Source organism: Mytilus galloprovincialis, chromosome 1 (assembly GCF_965363235.1).
Source record: "Mytilus galloprovincialis chromosome 1, xbMytGall1.hap1.1, whole genome shotgun sequence".
Classification (NCBI taxonomy): domain Eukaryota; kingdom Metazoa; phylum Mollusca; class Bivalvia; order Mytilida; family Mytilidae; genus Mytilus; species Mytilus galloprovincialis.
This window is the reverse complement of record NC_134838.1, coordinates 125085021-125106638: the sequence shown is the minus strand read 5'-3', so window position 1 is coordinate 125106638 and position 21618 is coordinate 125085021. Positions and strand designations below refer to the sequence as shown.

General features: G+C 32.6%; 3 protein-coding genes across 7 annotated transcripts in view; 1 reads left to right on the top strand and 2 right to left on the bottom strand.

The window, feature by feature from the left end:
* The window catches only part of LOC143057191 (uncharacterized), a 33127-nt gene extending 29209 nt beyond the window's left edge, over positions 1-3918 (bottom strand). Inside the window, exons 1-7 of one of the 2 annotated variants that reach the window (XM_076230459.1) lie at positions 3848-3918; positions 3540-3563; positions 2845-2990; positions 2186-2328; positions 1664-1856; positions 961-1137; positions 407-552 (exon numbers count right to left, since the gene is read on the bottom strand). In XM_076230459.1, the coding sequence (XP_076086574.1) occupies positions 407-552; positions 961-1137; positions 1664-1856; positions 2186-2328; positions 2845-2990; positions 3540-3563; positions 3848-3890 (872 nt within the window). In that variant the 5' untranslated portion in view covers positions 3891-3918. The remainder of the gene's footprint in view (positions 1-406; positions 553-960; positions 1138-1663; positions 1857-2185; positions 2329-2844; positions 2991-3539; positions 3564-3847) is intronic. The other variant, XM_076230451.1, reaches the window with a different exon arrangement.
* A 3307-nt stretch (positions 3919-7225) lies between these two features.
* LOC143057226 (synaptonemal complex central element protein 2-like) lies at positions 7226-16819 on the bottom strand. Of its 2 annotated transcripts, none has more exons than XM_076230493.1 (4): positions 16621-16819; positions 12704-12816; positions 11388-11598; positions 7226-7484 (listed from the first exon to the last, which is right to left on the bottom strand). In XM_076230493.1, the coding sequence occupies exons 2-4, from the start codon at positions 12811-12813 to the stop codon at positions 7302-7304; spliced, it is 504 nt and encodes a 167-aa protein (XP_076086608.1). In that variant the 5' UTR covers positions 12814-12816; positions 16621-16819; the 3' UTR covers positions 7226-7301. The 2 variants fall into 2 exon arrangements, with proteins under 2 accessions (XP_076086608.1, XP_076086618.1); XM_076230503.1 differs by lacking the exon at positions 16621-16819 and adding an exon at positions 13012-13067.
* Positions 16820-16946: 127 nt separating this feature from the next.
* The window catches only part of LOC143057209 (protein wntless homolog), a 35202-nt gene continuing 30530 nt past the window's right edge, over positions 16947-21618 (top strand). For 2 of the 3 annotated variants that reach the window (XM_076230483.1, XM_076230476.1), the window contains exons 1-3: positions 16947-17138; positions 19244-19546; positions 21081-21220. In XM_076230483.1, the coding sequence (XP_076086598.1) occupies positions 17033-17138; positions 19244-19546; positions 21081-21220 (549 nt within the window). In that variant the 5' untranslated portion in view covers positions 16947-17032. The remainder of the gene's footprint in view (positions 17139-19243; positions 19547-21080; positions 21221-21618) is intronic. The other variant, XM_076230469.1, reaches the window with a different exon arrangement.

Here is a 21618-nt window from a genome sequence, read left to right as displayed (position 1 = left end):
GAATAATTTGAATGTGTAACCCTGACTACAATATCAGTAATAAAAAACACTTAAATTTGTAATGTTCGGTGTGGAAATAATTTAAATGTTTAACCGATTTGAACTTGTAACCTTGTTAAATATTATGTAAAGTATCTTATAAAAACAAATTCTACAATCATTTATTTTGTATGCAACAATTTATTTTTCATAGATTTGTTATGCAATTTCTGATGAATTACATAATATTTTATAGCTTATATAAACATAACAAAATGATTGACATTTTCGTCTGGGTATGACCAAAACTGTTCCATCTCAGCGTTTATAAAAGCAAGACGAAATTGTTGCAAACGCCAGTTATATTACAGGTAAATAAAATGCTGAGATAGAACACATAAGTGGTTACATTGCACAGATATCTTACTTTATATAAGTAGCAACATTTCCTCCGTCAGCTGAATACGGTGTAAATACATGCTGACTTTCTGCTATAGCACTTTGGATGAGGAACATCCGTTTATCTCCGTTGAGTATGTATCGGATCTGGGATGCTGATTTGAATGGCTCAGTCTGTTGGAAAAAAACATTGTTTATATGAGCATCATGTTTACTGGCATCAAAATCAAAACAGGCTCATATGCATACATTGAAAGAAGTATAATAATCAAAGAACATTTATTCGAAAGCTATAGGCTATATATCATAAAAAACATCCGGAAATATGTTGCACTGTAATTGAAAGCATTTTATACCATTCGAACAGCATCGTAGTGAAAGCCAAACATTGATCAAATTCGATACACTTCAAAGCAAAATGCACGATTCGTCTAAACGTAGATCTGTAATAAACTGAACGACCCATTACATATACATATCCCATCTCTTGCAAATCGTTACAATTTTGGACTTAACACTAATACTATTCTATATATGCATACTTTGAATAATTCCCAGCTTCAATTATATATCTATACATACCCTTTCATTTTCACACTGTGCACATTTCATTGCATTGAAGTAAGATCTGGTATATGCAGGACGATCCAGACAACGTTTATAGTTTTTGATTTTAGTCAGGTACATGTATTTCTGGTCTTCATTGGGAATATCTGTTTCAATGTTGTATGTTGTTTCGCAATCACCAACAACACTTGGCTGAAAAATGAGATAGATACATTGAAGCAAATAACACTAAACAAAGTCTTACATTTCAATTTACACAGACAAGAAATTTCAATTGGCTGAGTTTTCTTGTGTTGAATTTCATTTTCATCACTATCTTTTTTTGGTACAGAAAGATGAAGTGCTCGGAGAGAATCACTGATCTTCGGCAGGAAAACTAGCTCTCCTAGAAAATCAAAAATGGAGTCGAACGCTGCTGCCTGCGAGGTTCGAAGTCAAGTTTTCTTTTAAAGAATATAAAAATTCAGTGCAATTCTAAACCTTTATATTGAATGACATAGAGTCTCGAATCTCGAATTTACATCCAATGGTCCTTAAAAAATCATTACACTGTAGTGACACAAATGACAGTATTTTTTTATTTCTGATTTTTTAAACGCACGATAAAACCCCACTCTAATGCCCCCTTCAGAAAAAAAAATCAAGATTAAAAAAATGTGCAAAAAATCGGTGCTTGAATTGATGTTTATTGCAAATGAACAAAAGGATAAAATAGTACCTCCATGACAGTATAGAAGTCTGTTGGAGAAAACCTATTACGATTAAGTTCCACCAAACGGTCTTTACTGCTGACAGACATCCTCTCCTCCAGATTCATCTCCAGTAAACTCAGTATACCTTTCTTTACATTGGTGGACCATGGATTATCATCACTCTCACCCCTAATCTCCAGTACATGTCCTCTAATGTACCTGTGTTTCAATGATAATTAAATTTGATGTATTAAGGCATATCAACATGCAGTTTTATTCATAATGTTGACAATAGAATATTTTTTCATATTGTCTTTTAACCTGCAAATTTCTTGTATTTAAATGATTACAGTAAAAGCTGTAAAAAAAAGCTACCTGTTCAGATCAGGTTGAATATCTATACATTTAGTAGGGGTTAGCATAAGAAATTAATGTGCTACATCTTTAAACGGAATAAGCACTATAAGGGAAAAACGCTGATCTCATTAAGTTCCAGGGATAATTTTGGCGATTATCTGAAGTTTTAGTATTATATCTAACTAACTCACTTGAACGTAATAGGTTTCATCAGATAGTCGAGCATCCATTTGGCCTCCGTACCACAGAGTTCTTCATAAACAGAGAGTTGTTCCCTAGTAGGGTTCTCGTTTTCAACCAAGCCGTTTAGTTTATAAAGATAAACTTTATCCATCTAAAAAAAATACACAACATGTATAACGGGGTATAAGATGTTTTAAAGAATTTCAAGCCTTTTTTTATTAGCAAGCACAGTTGTAAGAATCTTCGAACTTTTTAACGCTGACCATTAAATTAGATGCTTATATTATTTAGGTACCCAATAAATATTCTTTTTGTAGAATGATAAACTTTGATAATGAATAGCTGTTACGTCTCAAGATTGTCAATTTTAAAACCAATGAATACGTCTCTGTCTATCAAAGTCTTTCTGCAACTGCCAGTCTTCAACGCGGTTCGCATTGGGTACTTATGATTTTTCGAAGCAACTTTTAAAGAGTTTTATAATTTTCTTAACTAATGAAATAATTTAAATACTCGTCTGCGGCTAAAGTTGGCACTGACAACAAATTTCTGCCCTTTGATGTTTTTTGATATTTCAATTTGCTTTACTGTTGGAATTTTATAAATTTATAAAGGGCATATCAGAATTAATTAATTAAGTTTTATTTATCAAAAACCATTAACCTACCTTCATTGTGACTCTGGATACTGTTTGAAACTGGAAACGGACATCAGATTTAACTTTCAGCCCAGAATACAACTTGCTACCTTCTGGCATTCCAGTTGCCAACTGAGCTTCATATTCGTAGACATATTCCGTGTTTGGTGAATATGCTGAAAATTTTACATTTTAAAAGAGGGAATAAAAAGTGTAAAATGAAAATAACACTGATAGTTTCGTGCGTCCGAAGTTAACCTCCACCAGAATAGCTCAAACCTTAACTTTTGAAAGCCAATGATGTACAAGACGTGAACAGCTCTACGACAAAAGGTTACATAAGAGAAAGTCCAAATTTATTAGAGTCAAGTTCGTCTGAGGGAGTTGGTACCTTAGTTTCCTAATTTTTCTTGATCTATCAACGGAGTATTTCGAAAAGTATGTTTAAAATCATGCCCATACCATGGCTGGCTACAGAGTTGATGATATAATTCGGTAGTGATAGTCCAACAGCAGTGAACGCTACCCAGCGGTAATAAATTAACATAGCACTTGATCAATTTCGCCCGTTCAAAGTGCTCTTTATTGTTTAATTTCATCAGGAACCCTCAAACCCAGTAATCGTTTGTTTTTCCTTCTGTATATACTTGACATACGTCATTGCATCATGTTTATTAACTCTCGGATTTTGAATTGAATTTAAAAAATAAAAAAAACTAGCATACCTCGATCTACGCTCCTTTGTGAATCTGAAAAAAAAAGAAACATTATTTTCAACTTTTATAGCAATTTGAAAATCACAGTTAAATTATCTTTGCATTTTTTCACAACTTATGTAAACTAAATGTAATACGTAAGCGTATTCATAGAATTCACTGTATTCAACCAAGAAAGTGTATAGAATAACTATTAAAATCCATGATTCTACTAAAAGTTTACGGAAAAATCTTTTGCAATATTTGTACAGTGATTATTTTTTTCCCGTATACAAGTAATAATAATAAAAAAAAGTATGATATTAGAATAAACTTACTTATTAGTCCAAAGGCTAAAACGAAGAAATATTTCCAATCCATTTCGTCCGTTAAATGGTTCGTTTGATCTCATCTCTTATATTTATACGCCTCACCATCGTGTGAAATATTCATTTCACATGCTTTGTTTTCAGTTCTTGTCACAACATTTCATGAGTGTTGCTAAAAACTTTTCACGTTAAATATCATATAGTTTTGAACAAGGACATATTGCGTCATCAGAATTCAAGGGCATATTTTACTCCCAATTTCGACAATTCAATACATTGATTTGTTTAATTCTGTTTGACCATTTTTACTGATGCAAGATTGCATTTTTCATGACCACTTTCAGAGTTAAATTCCTTATTGTTTAGTGATAAATAAACAGGAATTTTAAGAATGGGTTTGGGTATAGTAAGAAAAATATCTTCAAAATTGGTAAAGGAAACTTTTGATTGGTACTCGTGGTATATTTCATCTTTTGTAAAGTCAATAGTAACACTAGAATTATATAGCGTGGGGAATATAATCTTACTATAACCCTTAAAAGAGGGACGATAGATACCACAGGGACAGTCAAACTCATAAATCGAAAATAAACTGACAACGCCATGGCTAAAAATGAAAAAGACAAACAGACAAACAATAGTACACACGACACAATATAGAAAACTAAAGAATAAACAACACGAACCCCACCAAAACCTATGGGTGATCTCAGGTGCTCCGGAAGGGTAAGCAGATCCTGCTCCAACCCGACGAATCGTATCACCATGGTTTGATTTCGATAAGCACATACTAGTACATATATCTCCATTTTTTTGTTTGGATACACGCATACGTGTATGACTGGTTTGATTTGGATAACACATACTTGTATCACTAAGGTTTTATTTTCATAAACACACATTTGTATCCCAATCTGTTGGTTTCGAAAAGGGACATACATCACCCTGATTTGATTCAGATGCGTACATAAATGTATCATCAATGTCTGATTTAGATACTTCCATACTTGTATCATCATGATTTGATTTAAATACGTACATAATTGTATCACCATTGTTTGATTTATATTGTTCACATTTTTAAGAGTTTTGGTGGATAAAAGTCTCGTAATGGTCATCAATAATTTTCAACTTTATACTTGTTCGGCTTTTGAACTATTAGATCTGAGCGTCACTAATGAGTCTGATATAGAAGAAACGCGCGTCTGGCGTATAAAATTATAAGCCTGGTACATTTGATAACTATTGACAACATTGGGTCGATGCCAGTGCTGGTGGAAGTTTCGCCCCCGAGGGTAACACCACCCCAGTAGTCAGCATTTCGGTGTTGTGCTTTTGAAGTAAGTCTTATGTAGACGAGACACACGTCCGGCGTATTAAATTATAAGCCTGGTACCTTTTGACAGCTATTATTAGTGTGTTTCTTAGTCCTGTCATGCAAAGTTGTCATTTTAATGTTTATTTTAAACATTGCCATTAAAACAGGAGGTTTGACTAGTCACCAAACAAGGTTCAACCCACAATTATTTTCTTAAAATGTCCTGTATCAAGTCAGATCCATGGCCATTGTTATATTATAGTTCGTTTCTGTGTGTGTTTCATTTACGTCTTTCTGTTGTGTCGTTGTTTTCCTCTTATATTTGATATGTTTCTCTCAGTTTAAGTTTGTAACCCGGATTTGTTTCTTTTTTCAATCAATTGATGAATTTCGAACAGCGGTATACTACTCTTGCCTTTATGATATGAATATCAATTATTTGGTTATTTTATAAATTAACTGTTCACAAAAGTATGAACTATTCGAATGACTCAGGATTTTCTTATCCCATTCATGGATTACCTTAGCCGTATTTGGCACAACTTTTTGGAATTGTGTTTCCTCAATACTCTTTAGCTTTATACTTGTTTGACTTTTACACTTTTTGATCTGAGCGTGACTGATGAGTCTTATGTAAACGAAACGCTCGTCTGGCGTATCAAATTATAAGCCTGATATACCTTCGATAACTATATATGCAGTCATGCCACATTCCTTATTTTTATACTGGTGACTATCATAAAAACGAATACTAGTAAATGGAAATTGGTATTTGAAATACACATGAAAAATAAATGAACAATTTCTAGTCTATTGTATTACTATATGATTTGTCAGTGTATGACTGTTGCTGTGACGCTTTACTGCAAATGAATTATAGAAAATATATTTAGAGGACAAGCAAAGACAATAAGTCAAAAAAAGACACACAGCTCCTGGTCATGAGAAATATAAACAAGGAACCACAATATGCTCGCTATACAGAAAAAGGATTCGCCATCACGAAACCAAATAGAACATAACGGTGAACTACGGTGTTCTGGAAGGTCAGCAAGAACTGCTCCATTACTGAAACCTGTCCACAGATTATGTGCAATAATAAAGTATAAAACGTAGTTAGAATTATAAATCATAGTGAGAGAGAGTGTCAATAAAGGAGTCTGTCTACTAGAGATTAAGCAGAACTTAACTTTCTCCAATATTCGTCTATGCTGTCCCAGGGGATAAAACTTGATTCTTTACTCTCTATATAAAGAATCAAATGATTTCTTGTAAAGTGATCAGGCTGCAGACGATAATAAAATAATATCACTTTCCAATTACAATAATTGGAAGTTCTAGCTTTCGCAAAGACGACAAAGGTTTAACAAATATACATGGAATTCCTTAACTGAACTAAAAAAAGGACACAGAGACAGAAAGACAGACTTCTTTTATCTTAATTTGTAGATGAAAACATCATAAAATGCAGACGCACATTCAATTCGAACCAGACATGGCAATTTATTTAAATTATGTTAGTGTGCATCCGATGAATTTTTTTTTAATGAAAACTGAAACATTTTTTATACGGTTGATCCCGCTGCAACCGAGACGTTGGTATATACGTACCATCTTACAAGAGGACGTTCACTACTTCTGTATAGAAATTTGATAGAAATTCATAGTTAATATAATAACGAATGTAAATATCATTATTGTCATAATCATTAAATTTTCTATCGATATTTCTTTAAATACTTTATCTATCATTTCAGTGTTCTTGTTTTATTTGGCGACAATACTACCATATATTCTTGTTTTGAAGACTTCACACAATTTTGAAATCGAACTGGCAGGTTACAAACGGAGATGTTTATGGTAGATTTAGTGACTCTTAAAGTCAAAACATAAACATATTTGGGTAGGTGTGTTAAGAAGACCTGTTCTTGTTTTGTTTATTTAAAATAAATGTTAAGGTGCAAATCAGAAATACAAACTAGTAATTTTATGCAAGTGGAGATAGTGTTCAGTGTGAAATGAAATAACAAGAAAAACTTGTATTGCTTAGTAAATTAATACGAAACGAATAAATAAAGAGTATTTTCTTTTCTATAATTTAAACATTATTACAGGCTTTACTATCAATGTTGTGTATTTCAAAGATTAATCATTGAACTCGAAGCAAAGTCCCTGAAGTGCTCGCTTGAACTCTTGTATCTTCTTTTCCAGTTTCGATATTCTGTCAAGAACAGCATACAACTCTTGGATTTTATCCTGGATAGTTTTTCCCTGCTTCTCGTAGATTTTAAATATGTGTTGTTCAATAAGAGTACATGACCTGCTTGTCTGAAAAGAAATAAAACAAATGAACATCAACTTTAAAAATACTGAAAATAAAAATAAATGCTACACTAAAACTTATTGTCATACCTTGATAGTCCAATCAGTAATGTTATGTGTACATAGGTCTTGAACTGACTGAATGTTTGACATACCAGACACATTTTGTTCGAACAGACATTTGCATTTCCAAAAGTCGAATTTAGAAATATATTAAAGAAAAAATAAAGTTCAGATTGAGTTTTAACACAGGTTACGATTCTTAAACGCTTCTTACCAACCTCATTGTCCTACAGTCAAAACAATATATTTTATGTCACTCTGAATGAGTATAATGTTATGAAACATGACTCAGTCACATTTAGGAAAAAGTTTAAATAAACTCATCATAGATACCAGGATTAAATTTAGTATATACGCCAGACGCGCGTTTCGTCTACAAAAGACTCATCAGTGACGCTCGAATCCAAAAAAGTTAAAAAGGCCAAATAAAGTACGAAGTTGAAGTGCATTGAGGACCAAAATTCCTAAAAGTTTTGCCAAAACATCACATGCAATAACCTTACGTCCTTATAGAAGAAACGGTCTAAGTATAAAAAAACCTATAGAAAATAGTATGTACATAATTCAAATCACATCAAATGCTGTATTGTCATATCATAGAAGATATTTAAGCGAACCGATACGAATTACAAAAAAATACAAGGCGTTGAGATGACCTACAAAGTTTTGACCATTTTATTACATCTTTGTTTTTCATTTTTGTAGTTATTGCTTCCTTCGACTTTTATTGTCCATTTTGTATGTCTCTTATTTGTATCCCTGTAAAAGCTGTTTCGCATTAATATTGTGGGATTATGGAAATCAATGTCAAAGTATTCAACATCTTTCAAGTTAAAAAAAATACAAAGATACTCCAATAGAGGCTCAATCCAGTGGCTAAATCAAATCAATATATATAATTTCCTAAAGGGAGATCGGTGTCAAAAATGTGGAAATGTGCACTAATGAACAGTTAGATCACGATTATACATTTGTTGATAAGTATAGAACTATCATTCTATTTTAATAATAATGTATATTTAAATTACATGCAAAGTACATCGATCAGTTCAGTATAGTTTTTCCTGTTTCAATTCTGTCCTTTATCAGTGGCCTTGCAATCCATTTTAGTTTTATTTTATGCGACATTTTGAGGGTGTCTTTGCCAGTGTTCCGAGTTACTGTGGTTCAGTTCACATATCTTACTGATTGTAAACAATCAAGATATAACGTGAGAGTACCAGAATCACACCTATTTTGACAGTTGTTTTCTACTACGTTTGTTACTGATCCAGACACAAGTTACCATTCTGTGTTTATTTTGTAGATGTATCCTCATTTATTACATAGTTCCACCAATATTATTTTGAATCTAAATTGAATTATTGAAATATTGGTTTGAACCGACCTCTAAACGATCTATGATTCTGTAATGGGATTGAGGAGTAACCACACTGCATTCATGCTTAAATTCGTATCCTTGAAATTAAATTAAAAAAAACAGATTCTTTGTTTTATTTCTTCAAATATTCAGAACAAATTGACATAGTCAAATTATTTTTTTTAAGAAATGGATGCTCGTAACACATATTTATTAGCTCATCTTTAAAAGATAACTTTTTGTGTACGTCGCATGGTGACGTTTCCGTAAATTTTGCTTTTTCCGGTGAATACTTCGTCTGCTGATATTTACTGTAAACGTTTTATGAATATGTGAATATATTTAATCTTAATTGGAAGACGTCCATGATATCAAATGATAAAAAAGTACAAAGTATTTAGTTCCAAAGTAAACTTGTAAGATTGTGAATGTATTTTTTGCTCAAAAGGTATTTTGAATTGATGGGTTGAAATGTAATATATCGATATATAATGTATGTGTGTCTATATAACTATTTGTTTGATAATACATTAGGAGAATAAGAGGCAACATCAGATTACCGATGTTCAATCTCATTAGTCCATATATATGATACAACTCAAGGTAAAACACTGAGGGAACTCCCGGGCTTTTGGTCATAAATCTCATCGTCCACAGGGTAAGCGTCTTCTGTCATTCATGTCAATTTCGAAAGAATAAAAAGTTTATTGGTGTCCCCATTACTTTTGCTGCTTAGGTCCACATTTTGGACGCTGATCGATAGTTTTCTTTGGCAATCAAACCCGTGACATCTTGTTATTCTATTATTTAATTGTTTCGGACGCATCAAGTTATTAAGTGTTTTTTTTTCATTTCTGTCGTTAATAATGCGGGTGGACTGTTAGTCCCGAGATGGTCAATTACATAAGCCAAGAAGTCGGTATTTCGCCAATGACATAATATCTTAAACAACCATAACGTACATTTTCCGTTGATCACTTTAGAAATTATTAAGAAACCAATGGCCCACTTTCGTCATTCTTTTGTGGTCCACTTTGGTCACTCTTTTATAGTCCACTATGGAAATTCTATTATGGTCCACTTCGTTTATTCTTTTAGAGTCTACATTGGTCATTCTTTTATTGTCTACTTTAGTAATTCTTTTATGGCCCACTTGGGTCACTATTTCATGGTCCACTTTAATCATTCTTTTATGGTCCGATTTTGTCATTACTTTATGGTCCACATTAGTCATTCTTTTATAGTTCATTTTGGTTATTCCTTTAAGATCAACTTTGGTCATTCTATAATGGTCCACTTTAGCCATTCTTATATGGTCTACTTTGGTCATTCTTTTATAGCACACTTTGGTCATTATTTTATGATCCACTTTGGTCATTCTTTTATGATCCACTTCGGTCATTCTTTTATGGTCTATTGTGGTAATTCTTTTATTACCCACTTTGGTCATTCTTTTGTTGTCCACTTTGATTATTCTTTTGTGGTTTACTTTGGTCATTATTTTATGGTCCACCTTGCTCATTATTTTATGGTCCACCTTGGTAATTATCTATGTCCCACTTTCGTCATTCTTTTATGATCCATTGTGTTAATTCTTTTATTGCCCACTTTGGTCATTCTTTTGTTGTCCACTTTGATTATTCATTTGTGGTTTACTTCGGTCATTATTTTATGGTCCACCTTGCTCATTATTTTATGGTCCACCTTGGTAATTATCTATGTCCCACTTTGGTCATTCTTTTATGGTCCATTGTGTTAATTCTTTTATTGCCCACTTTGGTCATTCTTTTGTTGTCCACTTTGATTATTCTTTTGTGGTTTACCTCGGTCATTATTTTATGGTCCACCTTGGTCATTATCTATGGCCCACTTTGGTCATTCTTTTGTGGTCCATTGTGGTCATTCTTTTATTGCCCACTTTGGTCATTCTTTTGTTGTCCACTTTGGTTATTCTTTTGTGGTTTACTTCGGTCATTATTTTATGGTCCACCTTGGTCATTATTTATGGCCCACTTTGGTCATTCTTTTACGGTCCATTGTGGTCATATAGCTCCTTACGTATATTTACAGCCTTATGTTTCAACTTTCTGAACCGTTAATGGCGAGAGTAAATCAAGAAAGAAGCTCCAGATTCATGTAATTTAAAGGGTGTTATTTTCATTGTCGTAATCTCATAGCCCTAAGGTGATGTCAATATCATTATACATTGATATAAAACATATCATATAATTATGGAATATCGTTGCTCATCTCAATAAGATTAATTTTCTCGCTTTAGTCTGTTAGCCGGTAATTAATCTCGTTGAGACGAGTAACGATAATCTATATTTATTGAACAGTCGAGCTGTGTGTAACTTGTTAAACTTGGTTGGCGTGAATATTGATTCCAAATTTACAAAACCGCTTGGAATTCATAATGGTCACCAAACCGCTGAAAACATATTTATTAGCAGAAATGGGAGAGTACATTAAACAACAACAATTACCTGTAACTCGCACGTCTTTTTGAAGTCCTCGATAATTTCTGAGTCTCTTTTTCTTTTAGCATTTAATGAGTTAATCAATTCATCTGCAGAATGTGTGATGTCCTCTCGCGAGAATTCACAAGGAACTAGATCCTTTAGTGACTTCATTGCTTTATGTGCTGCAGCCAGTGATGTTAGATTCGAGGAATTTGAACAAATATTTTCTAACTCTCTACAACAGGAAAATATCATTTTTTTTTATTATGTTGTAACAATATATATAATTTTTAGTTATAACTGAATCATAAATCAATGTGGGATGCCACTGAACTTGAGTGTTGTCAAACTAAAAGTTTAACTTAAATGTTTAACATATGAATTACCTATATTTCATGCTTAATAAATAAATAAAATGGTATAGTGTTATAATTCGAAAAGATTAGCATTTATCTCCTCCTTCAAGCACCAACTTAACCCCCTGTTGATAATTTGTTCATTCTGAGAAGATTATTCCAATATTCATATTCTCGTGGGATCATATTAGTTTGATTGATATTGATTCAGTTTATTTAGTTTTGGGTTCTTTTAATGTTACCATTATGCACATTGGGAGACGTGGAATTATTGCCAATGAGATCAATTTCCACGAGATACCACCTGACACAGATGTAAACGACTATAGGAGCAGTAAACAGCCTCCGACAATGAGCAAAAACTTACCGTATAGTAAGTTATAAGAGGCCTGGCATCAAAATATGTTGAACAATTTTAGTATTTTTTCCACAGTATAAATAATTAACTTTTTTTTTGAATTATTTAAAACAAAACTACATTAGGGGAACGGTATTTGTAAGCAATTGTGTGTCAAATGAAATGAAAGACAGAACTTTATCAAGTTTAATCATAAACTGTGTTTCATAAAAATACAAAGAACAGGTAGGGCCGCAGTTTCTGTAAAAAAACATCTAGCAAATATACTTTTCTTCATTACATTACTGAGTTGCAGCAAATAATTTTGCACCCAATTTATTATTTTTGTTGAAGGACAAATTGTTTAAATATACAAACTTCTGTTTGTCATAAAATTCATAACTGTGTGTTAACTGTGTAACATTCAACTGTGTAGCTTTATATCCAAAGTTCGTTTTGTCCAAGGTAAATTTTGGGCCTCTTGTTTAATGAAGAATCAGAAGTATGCCTTATTACAGTTCATCGAGTTACTGAAACCTGAAATCAAAGCTACTGTCTACTTCGTGACCAATTAAACACATGCATGTATAGTTGAATATTATAGTCGATTTTAGACGTTGTTTATATATAAAGAAAGCTATACATACTCCGTTTGGTTTTGTGAATCATCAGTTTGGTCGTTATTTACATCAATAACTTCAATCTGGACATCATTGTGTTCTCCACAGGAATATTCTTTGGTGTTATCTGCTTCCATAGTCTGAAATAAAATATGTCTTTAATATGAAGTGTGAGAGTACAGTAGTTGGAATCATGATTTTCAAAACTTTAGCTCGGATAAGAAACTGTTTATAGACATATCCTCAGCGCTTTATAAAATAACAAGACTTTGTGTATTACTTTTGTTAACTTGTCCTGCTTATTTAACACATGCTAGGCCTCCATCTATACAAACCTAATAGATGTATAATCTCATGGTAAGGTGCTCACTGAGAGTGTGGGAGGTCGTGGATCCCACGGTGGATCCCCAGATTGGGTCAAACCAAAGACTTTAAATCTGACAGTTACCGCTTTTCGTCAAGTACTACGGATGGGATCGGAGAATAAAAGGTGTTATGTCCTCCCATACACTACTCACTACCTCATGTGCTAACTCCGTACACGTTTAACATCCGACTGTGCATATCGGTCTTATAAACAGCAGGGCATACATGGTCATTACCGCTGCTTGTGGAGTGTGAGTCCCGAAGGTATGTTCAGCTCAGTAGGCAATACTTCAGTGTACTAACATGCTTTATAGCGAACTTTATATAAAATTGACTGATTATAAATAAAGTCTTATGTTTCAACTTCCTCAGGCAAAGTTGACCTAAATGCTTAATGGATTTGGCTTTTATTTTTGATGTCCTCTTTTGTCATATATTAGTTCACTTCATTGGCAATCATACAATATCTTCGTTTTTATCTATATCTAAGATATTTTAATACAGAAAAAGGGATATACAAACCAGATGGCTTGCAGTACTTTGGATTGGAATTTAAAAGCAAGAGAGACTTAAAGGGGCACTAGCTGTCAAATTCATGGTCACCGATTTGACTCAAATGCTCATATTTGATTTATAACAATTGTAAAACATTTATCCAAACTATCAAAAGTCTAAAATAAACAGTTTACAGAGCATGGGGTAGATAATATATAGGTCCGTTTCGTGTGTATTTTAGTCCAGACGCCATCTAATTACCTATCGATTTGACCTCAGGTGACCATATAAGCGATGTAAACATAAATAAAGATATGAATAGATTAAACCAACACGTGCAATTGGATTTTTATAGGTCTGTTTGATTTTATTTTATAGATTAAAAATAGATGTTTCTCATTGTTTTTAACTGTATGATATAAAAAAGAAGATGTAGTATGAGTTTTTAGACAGTAGAAAGGCCTTTGATACAGTATGGCGCAAAGCACTTATGTTTAAATTATTCAATTTGGGTGTCAAAGGGAAAGCATGGTCCCTGATTAATGATATGTATAGTAAAACACAAGGTTCAGTTGTTGTAAATAAATGTAAATCAAATAGCTTTGTAGTCAAAGAAGGTGTTAGACAAGGAGGGGTATTGTCTGGTTTTTTATACTTAGTGTTTATTAATGAACTAATTGATGAATTAGAAAGATGTAATAGAGTCACTGGTGTTAATAGTATAAAATGTTGCGCACCATCACTTGCTGACGATATTACATGTATTGCTACAACACCACAGCGTGTACAACACATGCTGGATATATGTACAAACTATTCAAATAAATGGAGGTTTCAGTTCAACGGAAAGAAATCATGTGTTATTCAATTTTCAAAATCCTCTATAAAAACAGACTATGACTGGAAAATTAACCAAGAATCTGTACCTGTTGAAGACAGTCATATTCATCTAGGCATTGAACTAAACGGAAAATTAAACGCACTTGCACGAACGACAAAAGCTTGTAGGAAGGGTAGAAACACTTATTTTGCAATTGCCAACTTAAGAGATGATAATACGAATCCTTTAGTTCTCGTCAAACTGTACAAGTCAGCAGTAATTCCTACTCTTTTTATATGGCTGTGAAGTTTGGTGTGACCTGAAGAATCAAGATATCAAATTACTGAATAGACTTCAGCATTTTGTTGTAAAACACGTACAAAAGTTTAAGACGTCAACAAGATCAGATATGTGTGAAAGCATGGTTGGACTACGTAATATAACCTGTGACATTGAAAAACGTAAACTATATTTCTTTGGAAAACTTTGTAAAACGAAAAACTCTTGTCTTGCAAAACAAATCTTTCTACAAAGACTTTTTTCGTGCCTGTTAGATGGACGAAACCATATTGGATTTATTCCGGACATATTAAACATTCTATGTAAATACAATCTATATGAATTGCTTATAACCTATATTAGTGATGGCAACTTTCCTGATAAGCTGCAATGGAAACGTATTGTTGTAAATGCAGTTGAATCAAAACATGATAATGACTGGCTGATTCGCATTAATTCGGACAATGACTTTAATAGGTTCAAATATATTCATAAATCCGTATCTGCAGCTCATGTGTGGAAATTCCCCTCGAACAGCTCTGAAATTCGCACTGCATTGTTTATCGGAAAACTTATATCTACCGCTCCAAACCATGTTTTCAAATTTTGTGAAATTTGCGACCGTCCGTTCACTGACGTTTTCGTGCATGCATGCTTTGGCTGTACGTGTACATCAAATATGCACAGCACTTGGATGGACTCAATCATAGAAAACTTTTGTCTCGACCTCTATGTTGAACTAAGTGAGTGTGATGATGAATCTTTATATACAATCTGTCTAGGAAAAAACCCTTCAACTATGCTCAGTGATTCCGACTTAGAGTCATTCAAGCGACTTTGCTACATCCATGTTACAAAATCTGCATCCGAATACAATCGTCAATTGAGCAATATAGTATAATGCTAGCACATGTAATATCGGCAGCACGCGATATACACTCTTTTGCTTTTGAACTGATCATTTTCATTTATATGTAAATATTGCGTATTGCTCACAACTTTATTATTTATATGTTCTGTATTAATGTTTTAATGTATTGTTCATGATTATATAATTCATGTAATCTCTGTAAAGAGGAAATAAAGATATGAATGAATGAATGGACTTCAAATATAGCAAAATAGCATCACAATATTTTACTTTTATCTATGTAAGAAGCTAGAGCTGATTAGAAGCCCTTCCTAACAAAAATTTTAAAAAAATCCGAAGTTTTAATGTTTTGTCAAAATTGTAGCCGCATGAAATGCCCTTGTATTTGAACATACTATGCAAAAACATAACACTAATACAGTATAGACCCCCCCCCCCCTCTTTTTTTTATGCCTTGTGGATGGACAAACCCACAAAACAAAGTTTAGCCCATAGAGGTAACTGCATGATATAAAATGATCCTAAATAGAAAAAGAGGCTATACATTAGAAAAGTTTTTTGGCTTAAGAATGATTGTCGCATTGGTCAACAGACAACTTCAACGTATCCAGATACTAACTTGCAGAAACTTAACACCGCGTCACCAGGTTCCGTTTCGAATCATGATCAATCATGGTCGGTTGCTTATTACATTTCATTTTTTAATGACTTTGTCGCAATATTAAACGATCCGATATAAAACCAAGTTTACACCATCATTAATTTTTCTTAACAAGGAAATGCCTTTCATTTCATTTGATAAAGGACTTTGCGTTTTGAATTTTCCTTGGCCGAGTTCAGTATTTTTGTTATGCTAAAATTTACTTTCAAAGTCAAGAAAGTGGCTGTCTGTGGAGTTTATTATCAGTCGGAAAGCAAGCCCCTAGAAACGTCCGTTGTTACTACTTTCTTAAGACAACAATGGGACTCAAGAATCAGGAATATGAATAGTAAAAAAAAAACCAACAAAACTATCTACTAAAAGAATGATTATGAATATAAGATGAATAAAATATGTATGTCCAATAAACTAAAAAAATGTAAAATGTAAGAAATGAAGGAAAACACAATTACCTTAGTAAATATAAGGAACTGGGAGTCTTCTGCTTATATTTCAGTCACTGGAAAATTCGTATTCTCCGCCATATGCAACTTTACGGGATTGCTTATTGTTAGGGACAGGTAAGATTATTTCACAACTTGTTATTTCCTATATTTTTGTCCCGAAACTTTATATATCTATTTCATTAAGAACTTGATTATTATCTTATGATGTAAAAACAAATACTCAAAATAAATCATCAAAATACAAAAAGGAAAATTGGACAAAGAAAATTGTCCTACAAATTTATGTACACCCCTAAAAATGGAAGCGTCTGACATAAACAGACCAGATGGCGCTGTAGTCTTTTCTTCAGACAGAAGAGTTGTCGAAAGTAATAAAGCACGTTTTATGAGTTATTTAGACTGATTGTCCATCGAAGACATGGCTGGGGTTGTTTTGGAAAACTTGAGTTGGAAGAAACTCATCATTCTCAGCTTAATATTGCTTATGTTACTTATAACGTTTTTCTTAATTGGTGGTTTGCAAGGTAAGTCTGACTAACTTTTCACTCGGATTTTCGGGTACAAACTTTTTGTAAAAAAAATAATTATGGACAATACACTTATTCGGTCTTTTCAGTGACACATTCAGTTTTTTGTTAATGTACATGTTCAAAATGATTCAATTGTAGTTTAAGAATAATAATTATTTGTAAAAAAAACTGTTATGTTTGCTACATTTTGTAGTTTGCACCAAGTTACCCTGTAAGGCTGTATGAACTTAAGTTTATTTGAATTAGTCATCATTTCTTCTGTCTCTTTTTTATTTTGTATTTTTTTTTTAAGTGGGAGTGCAAAGAAAAGTTTTGTTACACCTAGCATTAATGTATAATACTTATGTTCAAAGACAATGTACATGTATATTATGTGGATCTCCTGTTGGTATTCGCAATATTTTGTACCAGTATTGCAACTTTTTAAAAAAATCAAAAAGATAAATTTTAATGCAACACAAATAAACAAAAGATTATTGTAATCAAATCATAATATTATTATTCAAACAAGTGTTAATTATATAAAATAGTTGCTAGCTATTCATTTTATCATATTTGTAATTCTATGTTTTATTTCATTCCTTTTCTATTCTACAAATCTAATAAAATTAAATATTTCTTATTCCAATTAACATGATTAAGGTCCCACAATGGGTATACAAGTAACAATTGTTATTGTTCTATTAAATCTATATGTGTAAGGGGCATTTACCCTGAATGTTGTTTATTTAGTAATATGATCATGATTGTATAGTAATTATATTTAACAATGCACTTAAAACAGTACTTTGAAATGATTTCTAAATATCAAACTTTGGCTTCCAAAAATGTGCAAATTTAAATTGTATTTTGCCTTGTGTATCAACTAAAGAATGGATAAAATTAAAATGTCCATGCCAGTACATGTATTGCCCACTTCTGGAAGTATTTCCGAGCCTAGCAAAACGAGGGATTTCCCTTCCAGTTAAACTTGGCCAGCCATGTATACATGTAATTTTGTGTGTTACAGACAAATTTCAGTACTTAATCAAGCCACACATCCAGGATTTGAGGTAATAGTGGCCACTGTAAAAACAGCTCACCAACAAACAAATTAACAAACAACGCATGGTCCTGTCCAATTAACCTGACTTGGTTCAGTCACAAAATGTAGTGTGGTTAGACTTAACCAGTCTTACAAGAAGTTACAAAGTACATGTACATTGTACATGTATGTTAACACAAACAAACCCAGTTTTCCCATCTAGACCATTTGTTGTAAAACTAAAAGACATGATAAAACACACAGTGTAGCTACCAACAGGATACTACATATATACAATGTATGTGCATTAGCTTGTACAAATGCCTACAAATACAACTTGTTTACCTTTAAACATTTGGTCTGTGGTGGATAGTTGTTCATTAACAATCGTACCACATCTTTATTTTTACATAATTTGGAAAGCAAGGTCAAATTGTGTTGCTATTACAAAATGCTAGCTAGGATGTAAGTTAGGAACAGAAGTGGATACTGTAGCCCAAGAAAACAAAACCATGAAGAAACAACAAAGTTACCAATGTTCAATATGCACACAAAACCAGGGAATGACACAGACTTGGTGTTATACCACCATTGATTTTCCCTTATACATATTAGTCTTTGTTAAATATCTTTGTTTCAAATAAAGAAATTCTTGCATTGGCATGAGTAACATTTTACCCTGTCCAGTACTATAGACAAAATTTTACATGATATTTCATTGCATGAAAATAAATAACCAATAAAATTTTCACCTCTGTTCTACACGTGTACAACCTTCAGTTATCATGTTACCTCAAGTTTCCAAGTTTTTCTATAGAAACACCAAATAAAAAAATAACATTGCTTTGAAACACACAACAAAAATATTTATAACATAGAAATTTTTCACTGTAATGAAATGTTGGATTAATTTCCTACAAATGTCAATTTCAAAAGATTATTTTTTTCAACCCTTTTTTGCATGCAAAACACGATGTGAAGTACTATGATTTGGTGGTGAGCCTCTTGTTACAACTTATTAAAATAATATGGAAAGCTTTGCATGCATGTAAATAACTCAATTTTATACTTGTAGCTCCTCAACCTAACAATGTGAACATTATCATTGGTACAAAATGCTATGCCAGAGGCAGGTATGTCAACAGAGAGAAATGGCATATACCTAGAGGAAATAAAAGCATTAGCTGTGAGAAGTTGGATAGTTTAAGGCCTGACGATCCTAAAATCATTAGTCAAGAGATAACAGACAAACAGGTTGTTTTTGCTTTCTGGATTCCTGGCCCTAGAGATGGACAAGAGCTGAAGATGCATCCACGGTTTCAGTACATGATGTCTGTATTACAGCTTGACATTATATATCAACCACACAATCCTGTAGGTAAGTGGATTACATTGGTTATGGTAAAGGATTCACTTCAAGATTACCATTACTGTAAACCAAATTAATCATGTTAAAAAAATGTAATATTGCTTATACTTTATTTTGCGTTTACCACTTTCTAGTCCACTTCACGGCTATTTAATTTGGTGATTTTCTAATTAAGTTGATGTTGTTTAATAAGAAAAGATCCCAGTTTGACATATTTAGGACGATTTATACATGTATTTGTGATATGTGTCGCAAAATAAGTTGGTTTACAGTATTCGTGTACGTGTATCTTGATGTTTTGGGGCTTTGACTTAACATGCTGAATGGCATACATTGAAGTTACTACAATTTATGTATCAAAAATTAGTATTGCCATTCAAGGGAGAACATGTAAACTATTTTCATAATCATAGGGCACAAAACATGTAGTTTTAATCTGTAACCTTTATTTCTATTTATTTTGGAGCCCTTAATGGCCCTACCTTTTATTATTTAGGTTTCTACCCTTATTAAACAATATCTAGGGTGTAATCAACAGTTTTTTTCTATGACGTCACATTTTGAGGGACCATGCATAAGTGACACTTAGTGGTGGACTGATTAATAAAGATACTTCTATAAAACTAGATATCACTGGAATCAGAATGTTCTCTAGTTTATAATGATATAAAAATAATGTGTACTTTTAATATATTAAAAATATTCCATCCAATGAACATGGGGAGAAAAAGGTCTAATTTGAACATTAAAAACTTGAAACCAGGTCATGTACACACCCATGAAGATATGATCCATGCACATTTTACATAATCAAAACTGTATGAAATTTGTAGGTTTTTACCTGGCCTTTCAAAAAAATCTTGTTTCATGGTACGGTTTCCTGCTCCGAAAAGAGCTACAGTGGCTGTAAATAAGTTTTCAATTTTCACTGCCAAAAAAACAGGATGTTTACAGTGTTGTCTCCCCTCAAAACATGTAAAGTTAATATAATTTTTAAAATTATTTTAATCATTCAACCTGTTTTAATTGAAAGCTAATTAACTTATTTTTACAATCAAATACAAAAAACATGATACTTTTTCCTTAATTGAGTAAATAAACAGGGGTTTCCCTCCATGGTTATTTTTAGTCAGGGAATAACCCCTAGTTTTTTATACGAAACTGTTTATAGCACCCCTATATAAAGGTAACTGATTGGAGATTTTCTTTATGTTTGAGAGCAAATGTGGACAATTAAATGAATTAACTTGTGTTTTCATGTATATCCCAATGCAACGGCGCCTCAAATTAAGCAGTGATAATGGACATGTTTCCTCTTTAATTGACTTTAGCTTAATTAAAAGACCAAAGAACAAAAGTGTACAAACAGTTAACTTATAGGTCATTTAATGTTTGCAAAGAACTGAATTTAGAACTCTTAAAAAAAATACCTCAAATTGCAGATTTGAACTCACTTCATATGCCAGGAAATCTATATTATCAGTCACCACTGGATTTTTTGTCTGAAATCTATTATGTATATTTATTTATTTATCATTATAAGGACTAAACCCAGTGATGCTGTTAGATTTTAGACTGGGTTATAGGAATGAAGGAGATAGAGAGGGTGATTGGAAATTACTGGCAGAATCTGCAGAGGATAGAAAACTTGTCTGTACCATCAGTACTGATGAGAAGAATGAGGTAGGAATTACTGAAAACTTGTTTGTTCCGACACTTCTAATGAGAAGAATGAGGTAGGAATTACTGAAAACTTGTCTGTTCCGACACTTCTAATGAGAAGAATGAGGTAGGAATTACTGAAAACTTGTCTGTTCCGACACTTTTAATGAGAAGAATGAGGTAGGAATTACTGAAAACTTGTCTGTTCCAACACTTCTAATGAGAAGAATGAGGTAGGAATTACTGAAAACTTGTTTGTTCCGACACTTCTAATGAGAAGAATGAGGTAGGAATTACTGAAAACTTGTCTGTTCCGACACTTCTAATGAGAAGAATGAGGTAGGAATTACTGAAAACTTGTCTGTTCCGACACTTTTAATGAGAAGAATGAGGTAGGAATTACTGAAAACTTGTCTGTT

Bases quoted from the DNA above. Each gene is read 5' to 3' on its own strand.
- LOC143057226 (XM_076230493.1), bottom strand. From the start codon at position 12,813: ATGGAAGCAGATAACACCAAAGAATATTCCTGTGGAGAACACAATGAT. The intron at 11,599-12,703 runs GTATGTATAGCT...TTCCTGTTGTAG, and splicing joins GATTCACAAAACCAAACGGA to AGAGTTAGAAAATATTTGTT. The intron at 7,485-11,387 runs GTAATTGTTGTT...ATTTCTTTTCAG, and splicing joins AAAAGACGTGCGAGTTACAG to ACAAGCAGGTCATGTACTCT.